Below are 24767 nucleotides of genomic sequence, written 5' to 3' on the forward strand. Positions count from 1 at the left end.
ATGCGAGAGTTTTATTATAATGTATAAACCTCTTTGGAGCACATCTCCCTCATTGTATTTTGTGACCTAGAGCCTGAGAGATGCCGGGCTGTGTGGGAAATGTTGATAGGAAAATAAAGTCCTATTTGTTTTTGCAATCTGCAATGCTGTTTGCTTCTCCCGTATCCTCAGAGGTATGCTTTTTTGCTTTCTTCTCTGTTTTATACAGTTTTAGTTGTGCATCTTTTTGGGGGGGAATGGGGGCTCTTGAAAGACCTATCATGTTCCTAAATAATACTTGGTCCTTTCATTTTATCTTTTATTTTTTAAAGATTTATTTATTTATTTGAGAAAGAGAGAAGAAAAATGTGAGTGGAGGAGGGGCAGAGGAAGAGGGAGAGAGAGAATTCTCCAGCAGACTCCCCACTGAGTGCAGATCCCCATCCTGAGATCATGACCTGAGCTGAAACCAAACTTAATGCTCAACCAGCTGAGCCCCCCAGGTGCCCCTTATCTTTTATTTGAAGCCCCCCTGTAACAGAGAGGAGAATTGGTAAATGAGAATTCGAGATGGAAAAACCCTGAGAATCCCCAGCGGAGCCCATAGTTGCCCACACCTCTGAGAACCTGCAGTCCAAGAAGGGAAGGGGGAGGGGGGCAGAAATGATGGGACACCCACCATCACCCTTGTGAACCTGGCTCATTGAGCTTTATGACTGTGTCATAACCCCTAATACAGGCAATGATAATAGATAAGTAAACCGTGCTTAGTTTATAGACCTCGAGTTTTTAGGTCTGAAATATTTTTGTCTTATATTTTGTCTCTATTTATGGATTCGAGGTTTTCGAGGACGGTGGAAGGAGAGGGAAAAGCTCATTCGGTGCATACCTTTCCCCCTCTGCCTCTGTGCTTCTCAGGCTTCCGTTTTGCAGTGAATGCACTATGTTTTAGTTGTAAAAGCACAACCCATAGATGGGTTAGTCTGTCCTCCACTCCTAATTTTTAGATATATCTTTAGATCAGTTGTGTCTCGGCAGGAAATAAAGAGCACACCTGAAAGCGGTTATTGAAGAAAGTGTGATGAAAGGACTGATTTTGTGCAGGGTTTAGGACAGCCCACAAGGAGTGGTCAAGCACCTGGCGCTGGCCGCAGAGGGAGGTCTTTGCCAGCCCAGGCTGAAGGGGGTATTGTTGGAACTGGGAGAGCAGTAGCAGAGGCCTGTGTGACAGAGGCTGTGTTGCCTTTGGGACCAACCGCCAGACACACCCCGGTTGGGAAGATGCCAGGGTGCCTCTGACTGCTTGAGTGTAGGCGTAGGGCGAGTGTCCAGGGGAGTACGGGCGCAGAGGTCAGCTTCCTGCGGTGTAGACCAGGGTGGAAAGAGGATTTGAGGGGCAAATGGACAATGCTTAGCATAATTTCTTCTTAGAATTGCTTAGTAAAAGTTTATTTATTTAAAAAATTTCTTTTAAGGTTGTTTATTTGAGAAAGAGAGAGAGGGCACATGTGCATGAGTGGGGGGAAGGGCAGAGGGAGAGGGAGGGAGAGAATCCTCAAGCAGACTCCCTGCTGAGCACAGAGCCTGACCTGGGGCTCGATCCCATGACCCCGAGATCAGGACCTGAGCCGAAATCAAGATTCGGCCACTCAACTGACCAAGCCACCCAGGCTTATTTAAAAAATAATAATAATAAAAAATAAATTAAAAAATAAAAATAATAAAAAACATTTTTAAAAAATAACGTGTATCAAGTCAAGATATTTCAGTGCCTGGACACCTCTCGTTCTTCGGATTCATTGTATTCACTTGTATTCATTGCCTTCTTTGTCCTAAGTTTTAACTTAACGTCATAAAGGAACGAACATCGACAGAAGAGGTATTTCTTTTAAATGACGACAGAAATGAATTAGAATTCTGGAGAGAGGCTTCATAATGGTTAAGACTGCAGGTTCAGTCAGTCGGACCCATCTATGGGGATAGATAGATCTCACAATATTGTTACCTTTCAGGGGCAGATACTCATTTGGGAGAAGGCAGAACAGAATTTTCTGGGATGCCGGGAATGTTCTGTATCTTGATAGTGAGCACTGATAAAAATTCGTTAAGTTGTACCATTGGATCGATCCACATTGCTCTGTATGTTCTTCCTTGATTTAAACAGGAGTTTTTAGGGGCGCCTGGGTAGCTCAGTCGGTTAAGCGTCTGACTCTTGGTTTTGGCTCAGGTCATGATCTTGGGGTGGTGGGATCGAGCCCCGGGTCAGGCTCCACGCTCCACAGGGAGTCTGCTCGGGATTCTGCCTCTGCAGAACCCTCTGCCTCCCCACCCCCCCACGCACACTCACACGCACTCTCTCTCTCAAATAAATAAATAACTCTTTAAAAACAAAGCAAAAACAGGAGTTTTTAAAAGTTGCGGAAATTTTTATAGTTTCGAGAGACCCGAGTTCCTGCCCTTTCTCTCACTTACTGACTGTGTGACCTTAGACAAGTTATCTAATCTCTCTCTTCCCCAACTTCTTCCTCGGTAATATTGGGGTAGGGATAGTCTTACCTCCACCTGCTGGCCGGTGAACTCACGGGTGTAGGTAGTGTGCCTCACGAGACGCAAGTCTTTCGCTAGCACCACAAGGGTCTCTGGCCCAATGAGTGAAGTTTGGTAGTAATTCTTGCTACAAGTAATAATAATAGTAATAATAATAATAGGAAAAAGGAGGAGGAAGAGGAGGAGAAGAGGAGGACGGGGCGGGGGAGGGGAAGGAGAAGAATATTCTTACTTCTTAATGTGGTTGTGAAGGCTTACAAGAGCCAACCTTAGTTTGGCCCCCAGCACAGCATCTAATGCATGGTAATCACTCAGTAAATGGTACCTGTTTATATTCGGATAAATATATTTGCTTCCCCTAAGATAACCCGGTTCTGCTAAGGTCCAGGTACCTTTTTTCCCCCCCTCTGTTTACTGAAATCCCCAGTCCTGCAGGTTCGTCCTGTCACACAAGAAGAAACCAGACCTGAGTAGCCACATGCTCACGGGCTCCCTCCCAAGCCCGCTCTAAGGTGAAAGCACAGAGGTAGTTCGTGCGCTCTGTTCTTTCTTACAAAGCGCTAGTGGTTTCCTTGCCCGGCAGTCCTCCCAAGGAGACGCCCTCAAGTCTCAGAGCAGAGATACTGCACTTGCAGACCTGCTTACGTGTAAGGCCCCTTGAGCTGACCCTGTCCCATATGCTCGCCACATCGCATCATTTTGTTCTGTGAATTATAACAGGCCTTGGTTAACTGGGACCCGGTGGATCAAACAGTGCTTGCCAATGAGCAGGTGGATGAACGTGGCTGTTCGTGGCGTTCTGGAGCGAAGGTGGAACAGAAGTACCTCCGACAGTGGTTTATTAAGACAACTGCTTTTGCAAAGGTGAGTGTCTGCCCGCTGTCCCCCCCCCCCCCAACAATGCCGTCTGTATTGGGAGGCTACGCCAAGGTCTTCTGGGAATTGGAGAGCCCCACTGTTGGGAGTGAACTCTAGGAAGGGCTCTTGGAGCCGTGGGTGTGTAGACTGGAAGCACATGAGCCTCAGGGTCGCTCATTGCGAGGGTGATGGGTTTGGGAGTTTCAGAGGTATGTCGAGAATGGCACCTGGGGTCGTTGTCGGCCTGCGTTTGCTGACCTTTCAACACACTCAATCATTGTGCTGCCATAGAGGCCAAAAAATGTTCAACTTCATTTGCGATCATATCAGCAATAAAGCTAGAAAGGAAAAAAAGTATCTTCATCTGTATAGTACTAGTAAAACTTCCAGAAGAATAGTAGGACCTTGTAGAGGGTCCAGAGAAGAGCATCTAAAAGGAGTGAAGCAGGGCACTTGGGTGGCTCAGTCGTTAAGCGTCTGCCTTCAGCTCAGGTCATGATCCCAGGGTCCTGAGATCGAGCCCCACGTTGGGCTCCTTGCTCAGCGGGGAGTCGGCTTCTCCCTCTGCCCCCCACCCCGAGCTCATGCTCTTTCTCTGTCTTTCTCTCTCTCTATCTCAAATGAAATCTTTTAAAAAAATAAGATAAAAGGAGTGGCAAGATAGTTGGTCTCCATGAAGGAAGACCAGAGTGAAAAGGAACTAAACCAGGAGCCACATCTTTGATTTTAACTCTTGTTGTGTCCCTGATTAATATTGTAAACTGGCGGGAGTCAGGAGGCTCAGTTTTCTCATCAGTAAAAGGAGAGGGTGGCACCAGGTGGTTTTTAGGGTGCCTTCTGGCTCTTTCTGTGTTCGGGGATTGAAGGCAAAGCCAGCCATTGAAAGGGGGGCTTGCTTATTAAATCACCAATAGCCTGAGCAGAAGAACCCATTCTGGCTATGCCAGAACCACTCTGCAAAATACCCTTTGAGCTTACCAAGATTCAGGATATGGAATTGACAGATCACCCCCTGAAACTCGAGAGAGAAATGACTGGAGCCAATCAGGGACACTTCCCATGGCAATTTGATGATCTCCATAGTTTTTTGTTTACGACTGGACATAAACAAGATCTGAAAAGGTAAAGACATCTTGAAGGGCTAGTGACTGCATGCCATGGTAGTTCTTTCCCCATGCTAGTCACTGTAAGGATAGTTATACCCAGCCATAGTAGCCCCTGGGGTGCTCTGTCAGAGAGACGGTAGTGGGCTGAGATGCACTTTGGGTCCAGTCCAACACTGTACTTCTTATATGCCAAGAAAGCACAAAGTTATATAATCGCTGATCACTACAAAACTTGGCTGAATTAGAACCGCAGTACACCAGCTCACAATCCCAGCACCATATGGATGTATGACCTCCAGTTTTCTCACTCAAAAGACAGGTCTTCAATGAGGCAGTTTTCCCATGATAATTTCTTCAGAATGTAGCAGAGAAGAGCATCTGGGTTTGGAAAACTACCCATTAGAACTTGTTAACACAGTGCCTTGCTCCTTTGAAGCACACGGTAATATCGAGAGATTGATTAAGAAAAACAAAGCTGCGGACATCGTTTCTGTAACATCCCAGGCAGTGGGAGCCCCTATCTGCTGACAGTTGGGGTCCACTGCATTATGGGGAGGGAAACCAGGTCACCTCCAGATGACTCTGTAATAGACGTTGTAGGAAAGGCTATCTCATTAGCTCTTTCTTTTTTGACCTCTGCCTCCAGTTGGAAATGTTATAACCTAATGGAGGGACATTATTCTTTAAATTGTCAGCTGCGAATTTTCAGCTGTTCAGCAGAAATTGTTAGTTACCATGGTGATTCACCTGGTTCTTGCTGAACTCCTGTGCAGATTTATTGAAAAAGCTGTCTTTGGAGGTCAGCACTTGGTTTGCCCTGAAAATCAAGAGGAGAGGGAGTGGTGTGGGAGTGGTAGGGGCCAGCAGAAATCTACGTTCGCTGCAGGTCCTCAGCTGAGGGCTGCCCACGCACAAAAGCAAGACTCCAGAAGGCTGGACAGAAGATTGGAAAGAGACTGAGAGGAGACCAGGCACCAGAGAACTGCACCGTGCTCAGGGATCTTGGCAGTTACGGCCCAGCCAGAAGTATGCAGTTGAGACCCCCAAAAGGCCATATGTTAGAAGTATGGATGTCACCCTAGGACCAAAGACAAAATCAGAATAGACTCCGCTTAATAAAAAATAAAAGTAAACCCGACGCCTTCGAGAGAAACTTTCAGAGCAAAACTCAGCACCTTTAAAAGGGAGACAACATAATCCAACTCTCTACATGGCTGGTTTTTATTTGCATGCCCCACATATAATAAGAAAGCACTAGACTTGTGAAAAATCAGGAAATTGTGGCCTGTAATCCCGAGAAAAAAAGGGAGGGGGGCAGCCCAATAGAAATAGATCCTGAGATGACCCAGATGTTAGAATTAGGAGATAAAGCCAGAGACATCTGCTATATGAATGATCTGGGACTTAAAGGAAAAGATGGTCATGATGAGTGAACAGATGGTGAATCTCAGAAGAGAAATGGTAACTATTAAAAAAAAAAACTGGAAATCTAGAACAGAAAAGTACAATATCTGAAATAGAAAATCACTGTTTGGGCTGCAGAGGGATGAGTAAGGGTCAAATAAGGCCATAAAGTTGGAGGGGGGCTCCTTCATATTGGGAATATCGTGTGTGGTGGCCCCAAAATAGAAATGTATGTGATGATTTTGAGAATGACCGTATAAATGAAACAGAGTCAAGAGGAGAGATTGAGTAGGGCTGGTGCAGCTGGAGTGGGGAGCGGAGTGCAGCGCGGAGTGAGGGACTTGATCAGGCAAGGCCTTTTAGGTCTTAAGGAATTTGGACTTTATCATGGGGGCCATGGGAAACCATGGAAGGACTCCAGGAAAGGGAATGACACGGTCAGATTTGTGTTTTTATAAATTCTCTGTGGAAAGAGCAAGTGTGGATACAGCGAGAGCAGTTGAGAGGCTCTTGGAGTAGTCCAGGCATTGCAGAGATTAGACTAGGTGGGAGGAGTGGGAAGAGATGGGCAGGTTAGGAAAATACTCAGATGGTGAAATTTGTCGCACTTGAGAATCTATTGGATGAGAGTGTGTAGGACGTGGTGTTATTAAGAAGGACCCTGATTTGGACACTAAGTGGATGATTAAGCTACTGACTGCCGTAGGGAGTCCTGGAAGACATAGTCTTGACCCTTTGGAGTATGCAGTGGCCCTGAGACTGTTGAGTAGAGATGTGCAAATAACAGGTGCTTGGATAAATGGGTTTGAAACTTCAAAGATCAAACGAGATAAGGCATCCACCTTAAAACCTGGTATGATAGAAATAATGTTGAATCGGGGGGAGGTCCTGCTCTAGAGAGAAGAATCAGTTAGTGATGCTTTTGGCTGCAAGTAGCTGAACACCCGAGTTAATGGTGGCTTAAACAAGTGGGAGTTGACTTTTCCCACATAAGAAGGCCCAAGTTGCTGGGGTTGAACCAGGATCAGACTCTGAGTTGGCATCTCGGTGGTTCTCGCAGCCCTTCCTTTCTGCCTATCACCTCATGGTTGCAGGAGCTCCAAACATCACATTTCCATTCAAGACAGAAAGCAGCAGAAGGGGCAGTGCGAGCAACTGTTTCTTTTTCCCAGAAAGCAAGAACTTTCCCACAAACCCCCAGCAAAATTCCACTGGTATTCTCTTGGCCCCAGTTGTATCATGTGGCTACTCCCCAGTTTCGAGGGAGACTAGGAAAGCAGGCATGGGCTTTTTAGCTTCTGCAGTCAAGCTGTTAAGCTGTTTGAGGCAAGAGGGGGGACAGTGGGTGCTAGGATGACCAGGTGAGCTGTGCCTGCCACAGTCATCTTTAGAGCCTTGGGTCTGCTTCTGGTTTGGCTGCTCTGGGGGCTGCCTCTGTGACCTACAGCTGGTGGTCTGCAGGGGAGCATGGCTGTGGAGGGGCCCTCCTTTCCGTCACTTACCTTCCAGATGAAGAAAGACGATGCCCAACGTGAAAATTACAGGGAGCCCTGAAATGCAAAAATGCTTTATTTAGGCTGTTCTGTGATGTTATTGGATTTTGCTCCCCTTATCCCCATCCAGTCTCGCCAGGACTGTTTGCTGTGTGAGATGTGGAGAAAACTTGCAGTAGGAGTATCTAAAAGCCCATGAATTAGTGTGGGAGGTATCTTGTGGGCAGCACGGCGAGGGGAGAGCAGGGGGAGGAGCAGGGAGTGCAAACCTCTGCACAGAAAGCAAAAGACATTCAGGGTCTGGTGGAGCAAACGCCTCAGTTCCTGCCAGTGGGGCGACAGTGGGAAGGCGAGACAAATAGAGAGCCGGCTTCCCATGTGAACTTTTCTAATAGATCTGTGGTTTCGATTTCTGCAGCTGCCTCCCGCAGGCCCTCAGACCCCGGGGCACTGTACGTAGGCCCCTCTATGGCGTTGAGATGGGCATAATCATGCCCTGATGGTGCCGAGTCAGCCGCCACACCAGATTGGTGGGTATGTTGTCCAAGGTTTCAGGAATTACCCCGTAGCTGCTGGAATATCCAGAAAGTCCATCTCCCCCTCCCATTTCCTGCCTGCTTGCCCCTGAGCTGATCAGTGCTCTGGCTTTTACAGACACCATCTTACTTAACCCTACGGCGTGCCTATTAGCCCCATTTTACTGACAAGGAAACCGAGGCTCCCACTGGTAATAAGTAATAGCCCTGGGCTTCACATCCACCGGCAGTCTGTACCACTTCTCAGGGAGTGTGAATTCATTCATTCTTTCCCCAGATGTTACCGAGCACCCGGCCAGACCTGGGCCAGGTGCTAGCACGGAACGTGGAGGCTGGTGCGGGGGACAGTCTCAGACTGGGGGGGCATAGCCCAGTGGGATCACTGTGACGATGCAGGCGAGTGCGGGGGGCGGTGAGAAGGAGCCCCAGGTCTGCCCTGTGCTCCAGGAAGGCTGCAAAGCGCAGAATGTCTGTCAGGGAACGTTTCATTGCCTTCCAGACGTGCCGGAAACTTCATGTCTCACAAGTATCTCCACGTAGAATTTCTGCTGGCAAGAAGCAGCCAGGCAACGATGAGCCCTCATGAAATCAGGGAGGATGGGAGGGAAGAGCCCCCATTTCCCTGCCCCCTTGTGCCTCTCCTCTCCCCCCAGTTTCACCTGGGAGCTTGCGGGTGAAATGGAGGTACCTTTCCCAGAACACACTGGTCGTGTTGGAGCCTGCAAAGAGTGAAAACACGGGGTGGGAGAGGCGAGGAGGTGAGGGAAGGGGAATGGGCTTTACGATAGGAGCTCTAGAGGCTGGAGCAGAAAGACAGCCCCAGTCTCCAGCACATGCCCCTGGGTGCCTAAGGCTCCCCTGCCCTCTGCCCTCTGGAATGGGGACCCTCGGGCACCCTGGTTCCAGTCCTGAGGCCTTGAGCTGCTTGTGAAAGCGTTTGGCTGTCTTCTGGAAATCGGGCCTGGTGCCCGGCTTTCTGCTCCTACCCTCACAGCCTCTGGCAGCCCCCGAACAGAGGCTGGCTCGCTGATGATGCCGGGAAATGTTTCTCCCTGACACCAACCCAGTCATCCCTGTGCTGCTCGGGAGGCTTTGCAAAGGGACTGGTCAGTGAGGTTTGACAACCGGGCCCTGCCCTGCTTTTTGCCCCCAAGAAAGACCCTTAGCGCAGGGGGCTGCTCCTGTGTGTGCAGCCTGGGCCTTCACGGGGTGGGTGTAGGCCCACATGAGAGGTGGGCCGAGGAAGCAGCGTTGCTGGGAACCAAGAGGAACCAGTGAGACGCATTTGATGAGCTGTCCGCTTCCCTGCAAGGCTGTTGGGATAAAAAGCAGGGAGCACACTGGCCAGGGGCGCATTTAATGCAAGCTCGGGTTTATCTACCGTGAGGCTTTGCTCTTCAAAGCCCGGTGGCTTTAAAGCTATTATGACACCATCGCCACCGTGCCCCTCTTGTGGCGTTATGCCTCCTCGCTTATAAAAAATACGTTCTCAGCTCCTGAGTGGTAGGAGTGGCTGAGTGCATGCAGGCTCCGGACCCCGGAGCTCCCAGAGCAGCACTCGGGGGTACCCTGAGCATAAGCTTTCTACTGGAATTCTCCCCCATGCCCCGGCTGTCTCTCCTTTTGGAAAGCGCAGACTCTGCACTCGTCCCCAGGATCTGCTTTTGACACCCTGTCTCACAAAACTAATTAGTTGTTAAATCTGCTCCTTCTTACATAATCTCTCTGACTTCTTTCTCTTCTCTGTATTCCCCGCCCATCCCAGATCTTTCCTAAGCTGTACGGTGAATGCAGTCCCCCCACCTTCCGTGCTGTCCCCTCCGTACTCCTTGGGGTGATGGTTGGCCTTCTTACAGGGAGGGCCACCCCCTAGCCCCTGGGAAATCCTTCTGGATGGTAGTGGGCAGGGCCCAGGGGGTAGGGGAAGAGAGGCGAAAAGAAGGCACGTGCCTGGAGGCTGACAGCTCCCCAGCGGTCCCCAGGCAAGCCTCCCGCTGCCTGGAGTGGCTTGTGGCCACAGCGGGGGGTGACACTGCTGGGGTGGCGGTGGGGGATAGCTCTGCACAGCCCTTGGAGGGAACTCTGCCCAGAAGGGTGCACGTGAGTTGGTGCAGGGCATGGGCCCCGGCTCTGGGATTCCGAAACCCACAGTGTTTCTGGATGGTACCGAGATGCCCCCAGCAATTAGATTTCCTCTCCCTAAACACGGGGCCTTCCTGTCCGCCTCGGATAGGCCCCCTGCCCGTGTCTGGCCACATCTGTGTGCTCTCCATTAGCCCTGTTCCCTGTGAGCTTTCATTTCCCTTTGCCCTGGCGCCTTGTGCCCACCCGTGTCCCTCCCGTCTGGGAACTGAGAACAGCTGTGCGCACACAGCCTCCCCAAAGCACTGCTGAAGGGGACACATGGGCTCCTGGTCAGCACACATGCTTGACAAACGATAAGTTTCCATTTCTGTGTTGTTTTCGGGGTTTTGTTTCTAAGAGAGAAGGAATGACTGCAAAGGGAAAATGAGAAAAATAAGTTAATACCGTTGACCCTTGAACAACCTGGGATTTAGGGGTGCTGACCCTCCTCCTCTCCCCATGCAGTTAAAAATTCACAGATAACTTTTGAGTCCCCAGAAACTTAACGGCTCATAGCCTACTGTTGACCAGAGGCCTAGCTGGTAACAGAAACAGTCGATGAACACTATTTTATGGGTTGTATGTATTATATACTATAGTCTTAACAATAAAGCTAGCTAGAGAAAAGAAAATGTTAGGAGGCAAAGATAATCATAGGGAAGAGAAAATACGTTTACGGTGCTGTACTGTATGGACCAAACCCGTGATGTTCATGGTCAACTGTAATATGCTTCTTAGGTTATATTGACAATGAAATAAATTGTAAATCTGATTAGGAAAAAATGAAGGCAGAACTGAACATGACATCTTGCTCTTAAACCCTGAGTGGGCTTTCTGAGCTCCTGGCCAGGTCCTTTTGGGGTGTAAGGACCTCCTTCCTTTTTGAAGTGTCCGCCTGGACCCCATGGGAGTAAAGAGATTTATTTGTTAGCACCTCATTGTAGGGGGTCCCTGGGCATTGCCAGGGAGGGCTGGTGAGTGTCACCAATGAACCCCTTTAGCTCTGGGAGACATCTGGATTTTAAAGATTTTATTTATTTATTTGAGAGAGAGAGACAGAGACAGTGCATGTGGAGGGGAAGGGGCAGGGGGAGAGGGAGAGAGAATCCCAAGCAGACTCCCTGCTGAGCACGGAGCCCGACATGGGGCTCAGTCCCACGTCCCTGAGATCATGCCCTGAACCATAGTTGGAGGCTCAAATCACTGAGCCGCCCAGGCGCCCCGACATTTGGATTTTAAAGCTAAAAGAAACTTGAGCAAATGGTGCACAGGCTCCCCCACATTTAGTCCACGGTCTCCCATGCTTTTTAAATCCCTGCCCTGATCTGAAAAACAAATGCAAACCAGAAAACCCTCATGATTTGGAAATTACAAAATCAATATGATACCTAAAGACAAAGGGATCAGGCATTGGTTTCTCTTAAGCAGAGCACATTCCGCCCTCCTCCTGCTCCCCAGCTTGAGGTGTCCTTGAAAATGACAGACCGTTCCTCATTTTATAATGGAGGCCCCCAAGCCCAAGAAAGCCAGGACCCAACTTGGGTCTCCTGAGATGCAGCCAGGCCTGCGTGCTCTCTTTCTACCAGCTCTTGAACACGGGTTCCCAAGCAACCAGGCATTTTGGGGCACGCGGTGCAGTCGGAGGGCAGGTGTTGCAAGAAGGCCAAACATTAGCCCGGTAGGAACTATAATAGGGCCAGAGCCAGGGCACAGATGGCCAGGTAATGGCAAGTACAGTGGATGGAGGTTTTCTGGTTTGTTCTTGATGGAATTGGCTTGCTGGCCTCCGAGCTGAAACGGTATCTTTTTGTGTCCTGTCTCCCGTCCAAGGTCCTGCCTCTTACCCTGGACCTTCTGAGCCCAGCTGCTTGGGGAACAGGGACACTGATCCCGTGGCTGCCTTGTTAGGAGAGAAGCAGGCATTAACAGCCATAGCCATCATCATGTGATAGTGTTTTGTTTTCAAAATCAGTGTCCCCTTCGAGAAAGAGACAATTTTCCATACTATCTTTCCATTTTTCTCTGTTTTGTTTGTATTCCAGAGTGCCTAATTCTGAGTGTCAGATTTGCTCGAAATAAAGATTTAATCCTTTCTAGAGCTATCATAAGTTGTGAACTCTGGCAAAATGCAAACTCCAGTAGTTTAAAAAGAGTAAGGGCATGGTCTCAACTACGTGACGGTCGCACGAGTACCCACCACCCTAGTATGTTTTATCAGCTGTAACACGTGATTGGCATTACATCTTATGCTCCCTAAGAAAGAAAAATGGTGTCAAAGGCACCATGGATTGTAAGACATTTGTGGGGCCAGTTTCAGCATTTGTGGGGAAACTGTGCATCTTTGGGGCATCTGGGTGGCTCAGTTGGTTAAACGTGTGACTCTTGATTTCGGCTCAGGTCATGATCTCAGGGTCCTGGGATCAAACTTGAGGCTCTTGTCTCCCTCTGCCCATGCCCCTCCCCCAGCTTGTGCTCATTCCCTCTTTCTCTCTCTCTCTCTCTCAAATAAAAATCTTTAAAAAAAAAAAAAAGAAAGAAAGAAAATGTGCATCTTTGAATCAGTAGAAGATGGGGTATAAGTACGATGGAAAAATACGGAATAAAATATTAATAGTGACCTCCCTGGGTGTTTATATTGATTGTGGGAAATTGTTGTTGTTCTTCGTGCTTCTTCATATTTTCCAGAATGATTATTATCATTTTGGTAATCATAGAACAAAACACCTGATAGCAGGGTTATGTCAGCATTTATTTACATATCTTCTGTACACCTGAGTGCCTTGGAAGGGATGGTCTCATGTTCCTGCAACTTTTCAATTTATGGGCAGGCTTCCAACGTGAAGGTAATTGAGCGGAATGTCCCCTGGGATCACTGTCCCCATTTTTCCCCCCTCATTAGACCAATAAAAGCTTTCAGTCTTGCTCCCAAGACTCTGCTTTCCCGGAACAAAACCACCTTTCCAGGCAAGGGTAGCCTAGAGTCGCAGATCGGGCTGAGTACAGGGTGCGGCTGTTCCGCTGCTTGCTCCCTGTCCTGTGGGTACGGGACAGCCCCGCTTGTGTCCTGTCTACCCAGGGGCAGTGAGGCCACCTGAGTGGCCTCTGGGAATACGAAGCAGCCTCATCCAGACAGATGACTGCCATTGGGAGAGTCTGGCCTCTGTCATCTGCATTCTTAGGGGTGGGGTGGGGACATTTCAGAACCTGTGCTCACCCCCTCTTGGAAGTTAGTGGAATTAGAACTGTTCTGCCAGAAAAGGGGTTTGCTTGGGTCTGAAGTGGGGAAAAAGGCTGCTAGGTGTGGCCAGAATTAATGGGGCTAAGAGGAGATTCGCCAAAATGGCTGCCACCGTGCTTGCTGGTTTCCTTCCCTACGTCTGTCCCTGGTGGTTGCACCCAGAAAGCACTTCCTTCTGTCCAGCTACTTGGAAGCTATTTAATAGTACTTGGCGTGTCCCTCTCTTTGCCTCGGCTCTGAGATGCACACTCGATGTTCATTCGTGTGGGCTGCTTGGCACCTCCTCTCCTATGACCCCCGCAGTCCCAGGAACGCGCACCTTGTTGGTGAGTCCCGTATCATCAGTAGGGTGCCTTGCTTAGACTGATTATCTCCCTTCTGGTTAACAACACCTTTGCTGGAATTGAGACTCTTGCATAGCACGACTGTATTTGCAAATAAATGTTTTGCCTTGAGATGCCACAGCAAATGGATTTTGGTAGAAATACACATCACCTTTCAGAAGAGAGGTGAAAACACAGCTATCAGAGGGAAGTGAGCACGGTAAACATCATGCCGTGTGAGCTTTTTAATGCAGAAATCCTTGTGTGCAACTTCATGCCAGAGTCCACGCAGGAGAGGGAGACGAGGCTGTGGGGGAGTTGATCCCTCTAGAATATTCTAGAGGGGACATCTAGAGTTTTTAAAAACATCTTACTGCCTTCAGCATTTATTTTCCTTTATTACACCTCAAATACACGCTGTGTCTTTGGTGTGATTGCGTTGAAACAATCTCAAACACAAAAATAAGAACATCTTGGCAACACGATTAAGTTTTGGAAAAAGTGCATACGAATTTATAATTCAAACAGAATTGCTACTCAGATCACACTGATTCAGAAGGAGGCTCAGTGTTAAGACTTTAAAAACTGCCCATTTTAATTAAGTCTTGTCATTAAATCTTTCCCTTCCATTCTGCCTCCATTCGGTGTCCAGCTCTCCGGGCTCTGGTTTCTGGACTCTCTCCCTTAGTAGCTAATATGTCCACTTTATTTCTCAGTCTGCCTAAACTTTTTTTTTTTAACCAAGGTCTTCTAAAGTGTATCATGTTTTTAAAACCGCTTCCTCTGGAATTCTTACTTGTGGTCGTGCCGCGCCTTGTTCTTAATGCTTTAGCCCACGTACTGTCCTCTCTTGGGAGGTATGGATTTATTCCTGGCATTATTTCTGCTTCTTTGAAGAAAGAATCCAATTAGCCATGTTATATTTAATTCTCTTTTTATCCCAAGCTTTTTAGTATTATTTCATCTTCGTCTTTCTCATTCCCAACGATGTTTGGGATCCCCGAAGCTTTTTTTTTTTTTTGATTGGATGCGTGCGTCAGCCCATCTCTTGTTGGTTCATGTTCTTAAACTCTGGCTCCTAGAGTTTGAGACCCACTAATGTACAGTCCTGTTTCAACTTCTTCAAGCATCTGCATTCAGACGGTGCATCTGTGGAGCGACAGTGGCTGTATTTTCAGCCCTACCCTGCTGAAAATGATTATAAGCGCCCTTTGCAAACCACAATACTTCTGTGTGTGCTGAGTAATAACCACAGGGCAACAGTACCATTTGCCTTGAGGTATTAGTACAGTCATTGTTTATAAAAATGGACTGAGAAGCCCATCCATATGGTTAATTTCTAGGTTTTGCAGGTGGAAGGAGTTGTCTTTTGTTTAATTTACGTGAAGATACCTGAAAACAGCATGGGGGGTGGGCACAGAACAATAAAGGAGATCTGGGTAACTCATTATTTGGGGTCTGCCATGGACTTGGTTGAGTGAGCCATTTTTTTTTCATTTATTAATTGAGGGGAGTTGAATAAATTCATGGTTGCCAAACCGCGCCAAAGCCTTGGGATTGATGGAGAGGGGCCAAAGGATGGTTTAGCTTTTAGCTTTTAGCACTTACATATTGGGTTCCCTCTGATGCCCTTGGAAAAGTGATTTCACTGCACTTTTTAAAAAGAGTCTCAAAACTTGCTCTTTCCCCAGGTTTGGGGATTCCGTGAACCGGTAAGATTTTCTCACATTGAGTTGGCCAGGGTGGGAAAAGGAGGCACTGCCAAGTGTTTGCCAAATGTAAGGACAGGAGACGAGATGAATTCCATCGACTATTACCGTGATTGCCCCCAAGAGGAGGAAGGATATATGATCTCAACCGGAACACCCAAAAAAGGAGATAAACATAGCCTACTTTTTTTTTTAATTTTTTAAAAGATTTTATTTATTTGACAGAGAGAGAGACAGCCAGTGAGAGAGGGAACACAAGCAGGGGGAATGGGAGAGGGAGAAGCAGGCTCCCGGTGGAGCAGGGAGCCCGATGAGGGGCTCGATCCCAGGACCCTGGGATCATGACCTGAGCCTAAGGCAAATGCTTAACGACTGAGCCACCCAGGCGCCCCCATAGCCTACTTTAGATTGAACAACTGCAGCACCATAAATATGTCCATAAATACCCATAAATACCCCCACATTGCTCCTGGTCTGGCAGAGATGGGGGGGCAGCAGCGCAGGATGAAGGAGAGGTCCTTGGGGGCTGTGGGGCTGTGCTCTCTAAACCCCCGTTCATCAAGTCAGTGATGCATCGGTGTCTGTGGGGACGAAACAGGGCTTGCTGCGTTGTTCTCAAGATGTTGATTTCATTTGTTTTTTTTTTTTTTTAAAGATTTTATTTATTTATTCGACAGAGATAGAGACAGCCAGCGAGAGAGGGAACACAAGCAGGGGGAGTGGGAGAGGAAGAAGCAGGCTCATAGCGGAGGAGCCTGATGTGGGGCTCGATCCCACAACACCGGGATCACGCCCTGAGCCGAAGGCAGACGCCCAACCGCTGTGCCACCCAGGCGCCCCTCATTTGGTTTGTTTTTTAAAAGTTCTTCTGGTTTTTAGAAATAGTCATAGATTTTGTTGAGGTTTTAAGCAGGTGTCCTTCCCACTCCCCCGGTAATTAGCATATCAAAACATTCACATTTCATTCTATTCAAATCTTTTGTCCTCCCTGAGATCTGAATATTTTAAGCAAAGCACCTCCAACCAGAAGTGTTTCAGCCTTGACAATTCAGTCTAGAAGAAAAACACTGTAAGAGGTCTTGGGTACTTACATGGTGGCTCGGTAATGCAGGGGAGGGGTGGGGTGTCAGGCGCAGTCAACGTTGGACCAAAGTCAGTCAACTCTGAATTTTCTGTGGCAGGAAAGGCTAATGTGGGCTGTGGAGCTAATCTTCCAATCATGTAATGTGGGTTTTATCTGATGGAAAGACGTCAGATCCCGTGAGACCACATGTGGGTTTGCTTGGAAGTTAAATGGAACTTACTGATTATTGGAGAGGAAAAGCTGTGGGTCATTTTCAGAGTTTATAATGCACTAGTTACATGCCTGGGGGCATTTAAGAACCCCTAAATTGTTCCATAAATTGAAAAGCTTTCTAGAACATGCAGCTTAATCAGAAGATTGATTACTGGTTTATTAATATAGTCTTGTTGTGATATTAATATGTAATTAATCTATTCAAGATTTTATACTTTTGTGACAGTGATATCAAGGCAGTACGGTATCAGCTAATATTCTTCAGAATGTTGAAACTTTTTAAATCCATTGATCTTAGTGAGGAAACGTGGTTGCAAACAACTTCAAGTTACTCTGGTTAACTTCAGCCACAAACAAATAGATCAGAAGAGGATCAGGTTGCTCACAGTTGGTGGAAGGCCAGAGACCTAGACTTTGGCCAGATTCAGGGAACACAAGGACACGGCTGAGATCTTGCCCAGGAAAGATCTGGTTAAGCCATTGCTGCTGTCAGTCCCAGGATCTCCGGCCTCTCAGGTCTGCTGTGGCATTTAAACCAGTTGCCCAGGTGCCTCAGGGTCCCCCCTCTCTCCGGCAGTGTTCCAAGACTGTCCTGAGCCCCTGCTATGATTGGTTACTTTGTTTCGCTTCCACAGAGGAAGAGAGTGGGCCCGGGAAAGCTTCCATCGTGGGTGGTGGGGCCCTGCCACTCACCCGCAGGGGATGGCCCCCAGGAAAGAAGAGCCTGCAGGTGCTGGGCAGCCGACGCAGTTCAAGTTCACCGTGCCACTTGGGAGAAAACTCGAGGAAAGTGCGTCCTAGTTAAATGAGGCCTGGGTTGTGTACTGAGGACCGGAGTTTTGGGCCGGGCTCCAGTTAGCTAAGTGATGGCGGGCAGATTGCTGAACCTCCCGGGGCCTCTGTGTCCTCATCTGTACAGAGCGGGGGAATTGTACTGACAGCCTCAGCCCCATGACTCCATGACGAGAGGCTTCTTTCCAGCCATAAAATTTAAAAATAAATGAGATAATAGACGCAGGCAGAGCTGTCGTAAGCGTCTCTTCCAAGTTCGAGAAGAGGGAGTCGACACCGTCTGAAACCCAGACACGGGAGAGCTGAACGTAAGCCCTTGGATGGCAGGGTGGTCATGGGGTAGCAGGTCTAGGAAGGGACGGGCTTCGAGCGCTGCCTTCCCAGTGCACCCCCCACCCCCGGCTCCGTCCTTGTGGGGTGCACCGGGGGAAATTGCTGAGATTCGTATTCTCGTCTGTGAGGTGGACTGGTGCTGGGTTGTGCTGTCGTGAACGTGACACGTGCCTTGTCTTCAGTGTACCACACACGTAAAAGTGCCCAGGACGTAGGCAGGGTTCCACGGAGATCATTCCGTCCCTGCGCAGGGGCTGGGCATCCAGTTCCACTGCTTCTGCTCTCCCACTCTCGCCCCCGAGCAGAGGGAGTTGAATGGCAATTTAATGAGCATTTGTCCAACACAAGGCACGCGTCTGGGCTCTGGGCCAAGCCCTGCGTGGGTTCTAAAGAAAGACCAGAGAGCAGAAGCTGCCGCCTGGAGCCCGCAGGCCAGCCTTGCCCCGTGCCCTGCTCTCCGGGAGCCACACTGGGATCGAGAGCTGAGAGCTCTGCCGTCCCAGACTGAGTGAGCCTGTGTTTTGTGGTGACATTTTTACTGCAAAATGAAATGCAGATAATCATGTAAAACAAACATGTAGCTTATCGATTTCTTTTAAAGCAGCCATCCTTGGAGGTCAGGATGCTGAATTTTGCCAACACCCCGGAGCCCTCCCTCTTTCCCATAAGACACGGCTTCCCAGGGAGCCGCTGTGCTGTGGGAATAGGCTCTGCCTTACATTTCTCTGTAGCTGTCACCCACATGTGCCTCCCTAGACTCGGGTTTATTCTTAACTCTCCCTTTCTTTATTTGATGATGCCTTCTAAGTGTCTTAACCTGCAGGTTTTCCTCTTCCTCCCTTTTCTTTTTCTTACACTTTACCTGTTGAAGTAGCCAGGCTGTGGGGCCCATAGAGTTTCCTGGGGTTTGCTGATCGGACGTTGGTGGGGCAGTGGGACATGCTCCTGTCCTCTGGAGCTCCTGGCGCGCCTTTTATCACACCAAACACAATGTCTTCTGTCGCGCAAGGAGCTCAGTGACCATTTTGTAATTGAAGTGGACGGGTCCGTGGGAACTTTGGTATGTGATTCATTCATAATGGAGATACCACATGCCCGTGTCCTGTCTGAAGTTCCAACGCCGCTGGTGACTTTGAAAGAACCGACTTCTAGGAAAGCCTTATTTTTAGATGCAGTTCTCACCAACTCCCTCGGTTTCCTCTCTCACGCGTCTTCAGGACAGTGGATCCAAGATCGAATCCCAGGTCTCGCCTTACGCTCTGGGTTATACTAAAATTAGTTGTGCAGCTTTTCAAGTCTGTGCTGTCAGTAGCAGAAAAATCTCCCATGTTTGTAATACTTGTTTTTGAGCGAATATTCTCAAACCATCGCATGCGTACGTAGCTCCAGCATTTCACGTTCTGTTTGTGTCAGCCAGGAAAGGGGAAGGTGGAGAAGCTACTGTTTATCTGGAAGTCAGGAAGCAGGCTGTCTGGATCAGATCAGTATTCTAGCTCACTGAGTGTTGTTCCATACCCTGGGTACATGCAGTGAGGCCGTTTCCAAAGAAATCCAATCCAGCTAAATATATGTAAAACTACACATGGCCTATAGTTGAACTTTTCTTTGATGAGTCAAGATCTTATACTGTCTTCAGCCATCACCATGAGTGATTTTTAGACACCCCAGAAGTCGCATAAAAATAAATCTGGGGGCACCCTGGGTGGCTCAGTTAGTTAAGCGTCTGCCTTTGGCTCAGGTCATGATCCCAGGGTCCAGGGATCGAGCCCCGCATCGGGCTCCCTGCTCTGCTGGGAGTCTGCTTCTCCCTCTCCCTCTGCTGCCCCCCCTGCTTGTGGTGTCTCTCTCTGTGTCAAATAAATAAATAAAACTTTTTTTAAAAAAAAGCATTTTTTATCTTTCATAAGTAACAGCCCAGAAATGGGAGAAGCCTAGAATCATGTGTTGGAAGCGACCTACGAACACCCTGGGTGGTTGTGTTTCTGCCTTGAGGATTGTGCCAAGTGCCCCATCACTGGGTTTGTTGGTGGCAGAAAGGAAGGGGGTCTGCCTAGCCCTGGTGTGCGGTAGTGTTCAGAGGACCGCTTGAACTTGCGAGGCTTTCCAATGCTCTCCCTCTTCCATTTTGTCTGCTTTCCATTTTCATGTTAGTGTAGCTCTGCTCCCTCTTTCCTTCGCTCGTCACTCGAGACTGACAGCCCTGCGGCAGGAAGGCTCATGGTGTCACTGAGCAGCCGGTAAGCCGCGTTCCATGCAGCACTGTTCCTTGCATCTTACTGGGGTCAGACACCCCATAGCCCCACCCATGGTAGGGGCTCCCTAGCTTTCATGCCCTCACCTGCACCATTTCCCCATTATCTCTCTGCTTCCAAATTCCCTCTATTCTTCCTGTCTTTCCTTTCTGGAGCCTCGCTTTCCCCACCCACCGACTCCCGTGACTTTCCTTCTCCTTCCCTGGGGTTCATCCACCCAGCTCTTTTGTAACGCTCCCTATTTCTCACTCTGCTCCTTTTCTTCCCTGCCTTCCCACTGTTTTTCTTTTCCCTTGCGTCACCTCCAGGACCCCTGTCTCACTTTCTGTGATACTAATTGCATCTGGCATTGAATTTTGATCAGTTACCCGACTAAGAGCAGCATACTACATGTGTTCATTATTTAGACTTCATGGGAGGGACTCTGGCACATCCTACTCTGCATATGCCCACGCCCCCAGAGCCTAGATGAGGCCCTGGTGTGGCCGGGTGGGTGGCTAATACCTCGTGGTGAAATAAAGAAATGAATGGGGACGCCTGCGTGGCTCAGTCAGTTAAGCGTCTGCCTTCGGCTCAGGTCATGATCCCAGGGTCCTGGGATCGAGTCCTGCATTAGGCTCCTCAGCGGGGAGCCTGCTTCTCCCTCTCCCTCTGCTTGTGTTCCCTCTCTCACTCGCTCTCTGTCAAATAAATAAATAAAGTCTTTTAAAAAAATGAATGACACACTGCTGGTCAGCTTGATGGGGTCCATTATCCACAGTTTCTGCCGCAGAAGAAATTTCTGGATCTTGAAGCTTCCAGACTCTATTAGGTAGATGAGACTGGATGGATAGACAGATGATGGGTATAGAAAAGGCTCTGTGTTGTTTATCACAACAACTGAGTGTGAATCTCTGTGCTGGAGGGGAAGGAGTGCTGTTAGTAAGTCTGGGTTCTAGTCGTGACTCGTCCGCTCCGGCAGCCTCGCATCACAGAGCTATAACCTCTCTCAGTATAAGTTCACTGGTTTGAAAGTGAGCTACCTTACCAGAGTATGTGAGAAGAGATGTGTGTAAAAGCACTTTATGGATTACAAAACACTAGACAAGCATCATTATGAAGCCTATCTTCATCATAATACAATCAGGAGTTTAAAATTGTACTCTTCACATTACAGATATGTGATTTACTCCTTTTTTTGGTTAAGGTTTAACCAAAGAGAGAGAGAGTGCGTGTGAGCTGGGGGCAGGAGCAGAAGGAGAGGGAGAGAGAGAATCACAAGCGGATTCCCCGCTGAGCGTGGAGCCTGAAGCAGGGCTCGATCTCACCACCCTGAGATCATGACCTGAGCCGAAATCAAGAGTCCGAGGCTTAACGGACTGTGCCACCCAGACGCCCCTGCGATTTAGTTTTAAATCCATCTGTTGAAGGAATGTGTCTTATTGCCAAATGCTGAAGGATGGCATGGACTCGAGGCCATAGACAGTAATTTATATAGAAAAGCCTCCCTGTTATAGGAATTTAGGACCAAAAGTAGACACACACAGACACAAAAAAACCAGTGAAAATATATATGCACTTCTTTTTTTTTTTTTTTTTTTTTTAAAGATTTTATTTATTTATTCGACAGAGACAGAGACAGTCAGCGAGAGAGGGAACACAAGCAGGGGGAGTGGGAGAGGAAGAAGCAGGCTGCTAACGGAGGAGCCCGACGTGGGGCTCGATCCCACAACGCCGGGATCACGCCCTGAGCCGAAGGCAGATGCCCAACCACTGTGCCACCCAGGCGCCCCTATATATGCACTTCTGATAGCAATTGTTTACACAGATCAGAGCAATGGTTTCCCTTATGCTGATTTCGATTTTTTTAAATGCGAAGATGTCATTTATAGTGTTCTATTTTTGATACAGCTGAGTTGTAACGTGCCCATCCCCTTGAGTTGCTTATCTTAGAGTTTCAAAATTCAGAAACTTGAACTTCTTTTGTTTAGTTCCCAGACTGTGGGAGAGAATTTCCTCACCGCATCCATCAAAGATGTTAATTGGGGTCTTTCCTCATTAATTTTCTCCTTTCCGCGAAACGTTGGCCTGCTCAGAATAGAGAAATCGGTCAAACCCATCTTGTTAAATTGAGTCATGGTGAGTGCATCTGTTTCCAACCCTCGCTGGGCTCCTCGGACTGGCACATAGACAAGGAGAGGGCTGAATCCGGAGCCTCCTTTAATGTCCCGCTTTTTTTGACTTAGCATCCCCCCCCCATCCTGTGCCGCCTCTTAAGTCAGCTTTGCCATTCCACCCTTCTTCTCTTGTCGTTCCTGCAGGCCATGCAGGACGCGCTGGTGGACCTTCCAGAGTGGTATGGAATAAAAGGCATGCAGGCCCACTGGATCGGGGACTGTGTGGGCTGCCATCTGGACTTCACATTGAAGGTAATCGAGCATAGCCTCTCCGTGGATTAAAGCTCACAGATCCCCCTTCTGCGGTTTCAGAACTCACCAAGCAAACCAGCAGCGTCATCTCCAACGTTGCAGTGGCCACATTTTTAAAGTGCATAGAAACAGGCAAACTTGATTTTAATAACATATTTTTAACCCGTTGTATACAGAAAATGATCATTTCGGGCTGTGATCAGTAACAAATCTCTATTGAGGAAACAGTTGATGCTCCAGTTTTCTATGGGTCCGTGAACTCCCTGAGATGATGTGCGGAAGGTTGTGTGGGCATTTTCCTGAGCAGCGGGCCCAGAGCTCAAAGGGGTTCGTGTCACAAAGCAGGCTAAAAGCCAATGAGCGAAGGCTGACACCATCTCAAAACGGGGCACACCCGAAGCTGGTGAGGGCTGCGGGCTTACCCAGGGTTCAGAAGAGCCTACCTGTGTGGAAACACTGCTCGGAGGTCACTGCCGAAGGCCCACCTACTCTGGAAGGTGCCCCCCAAACTTTTCTCTTTGTCCCTACAGACTTTATAGTTGTTGTTTTGCTGTTTCTCACCGGGGTGGGTTCTGGGTTTTTTGTTTGGTTTTTTTTTTTTTAATTCTTCCGATGTGTCCTTCCTACTCCAGACTTTTGTGCACTTAGGTCCAAACTCATCCCTCACCTTAGGTCAGACCTTTAGAAGGAGGGGACAGCAGCCAAGAGACCGAGTTGACCTACTTTTCTAGCCTCTTCCTACTGATAGCCATGCTGGTGTCTGCTGAGCACCCACTACTTGTCACAGAGCTTGCTCTTCCCTCTGCCGTCTCCTCACAAAAGTGATCCCCCTCCCTCCAACTGCAGACATGGGAAGCCCCCCCATAAAGGAGCGGGGACTTTGAAACCTTTGAAAACCAAATCCTGAAATGACCAAATTCTGTCACCACTTTCCTGAGAAGGTGGTGAGATTTCTGAAATTCAGTCCAGCTGCGACTTTGGTTCAGACTCCCTGGACCATCTCTTTCGGGGTTCTGTGCACTAGATTAGGTCGGGTCCCCGTGTCGAAAGGCCTTTGCTTCTCAGCCAGGGTGAAGGCCATGGGTCTCTGAGCCATTCAGCTGCTGTACATGGAATGGCTTCCACGTTCTCTCCCTTCCCCAACATTTTGTTATGAAAATGTTTCTGTCTCCGTTCCTGGACCCACCTGAAAATGAGATGTCTCAGGGGAGGGAACTCTCAGTCCGGCAGGTGCAGGACCATGTGTTTGGGCCTCTGGGGCTCTAAATCTGGCTCCACAGGGGACCTCTGACTCACACTCCGGCCACAGTGTCGACTTGCACGTCATTGGCCCACTGTGAACACAGCTGAATGAATGTGTGAAGGAAGGAGCATCTGTTCCCTCAGTGTCTGTCATATAATTATCATTCAGTTGATGCCTAACGTATGCCTCTTCTTTGAAAGGCATGTAACCAGCCCTAGGAACACACTCAGTCGTGACCTCAGGTGTCCTCTCTTTCCTCTTCAGAATGGTTTTAGCCTCAGTGGTGGTTTTTCTGGTTAGAAAAGCATATGCCTTTCTTCTTTTTTTTTTTTAACTATACCTTAAATCCTGGAGGAAAGTATAGCTCCTTTGTCAGGACAGAAACAAAATAACGTTGATAGTTATTTTTGATTCGTGAACAAAGGAGCCAGAGAAAATGGGGGAGGTGTCTTTCTGAGCATGCTTTGACCATCTTCGATATGGGGCTGCCAAGTATGCCTGGCAGTGGGCACCAGGCTTCTCAAAGAGGAATGGTGATCCCCTTCTCTCTCGCCCGTCTCTGTCCCTGCTAGGGGCGATCTCAGGGCCCCACATCCCTGGGGCCGCAGCCAGAAACTGTCCCTGGTGTTTGGGCTTGAGGAGGGAGGGAGGAGGGGATGTGGTCCGGGACCACGACAGTCCCGAAGGAGCCCTGAGGAATGAAATGGCTCTGCTTTTACCTGCCAGGTGGATGGTCAAGTCACAGGAGAAAAGCTGACCGCCTACACGGCCACCCCCGAGGCCATTTACGGCACCTCCCACGTGGCCATCTCTCCCAGCCACAGACTCTTACACGGGCACAGCTCTCTGAAGGAAACCTTCCGGAAGGCGCTCGTTCCTGGCAAAGGTGAGCTGGCGAGTTCGGGCTGACACAGGGATTACACGTTGTGGTTGGACAGCGAGCGCTTCCCAGGGTCACGGTCCTTTCCCATATGTCATCCTGTGTGATCTGTTCTTCGCCTGAGCCTGACTTGTTAGTTTTTTATTTTTCAAACGGGATAAACGAGCTCTTTGAAAATGTTGCTACCCCGGTTTCACGTCGACTGACTAATTTGTCGGCTTCTTGAGTTTCTGACCCAAAGCTCA

The 24767-nt window shown here is 48.6% G+C and overlaps 1 protein-coding gene and 1 pseudogene across 2 annotated transcripts in view; both read left to right on the forward strand.

Moving 5' to 3' along the window:
• The window catches only part of LARS2 (leucyl-tRNA synthetase 2, mitochondrial), a 141619-nt gene that overhangs the window by 58593 nt on the left and 58259 nt on the right, over nucleotides 1-24767 (forward strand). For both annotated transcript variants that reach the window (XM_034658171.1, XM_002912754.4), the window contains 3 exons: nucleotides 3247-3390; nucleotides 22292-22399; nucleotides 24369-24528. In XM_034658171.1, the coding sequence (XP_034514062.1) occupies nucleotides 3247-3390; nucleotides 22292-22399; nucleotides 24369-24528 (412 nt within the window). The remainder of the gene's footprint in view (nucleotides 1-3246; nucleotides 3391-22291; nucleotides 22400-24368; nucleotides 24529-24767) is intronic.
• LOC117802118 lies at nucleotides 2521-2661 on the forward strand (annotated as a pseudogene).

The sequence above is a fragment of the Ailuropoda melanoleuca genome, chromosome 4 (assembly GCF_002007445.2).
Source record: "Ailuropoda melanoleuca isolate Jingjing chromosome 4, ASM200744v2, whole genome shotgun sequence".
In the NCBI taxonomy this organism is placed as follows: domain Eukaryota; kingdom Metazoa; phylum Chordata; class Mammalia; order Carnivora; family Ursidae; genus Ailuropoda; species Ailuropoda melanoleuca.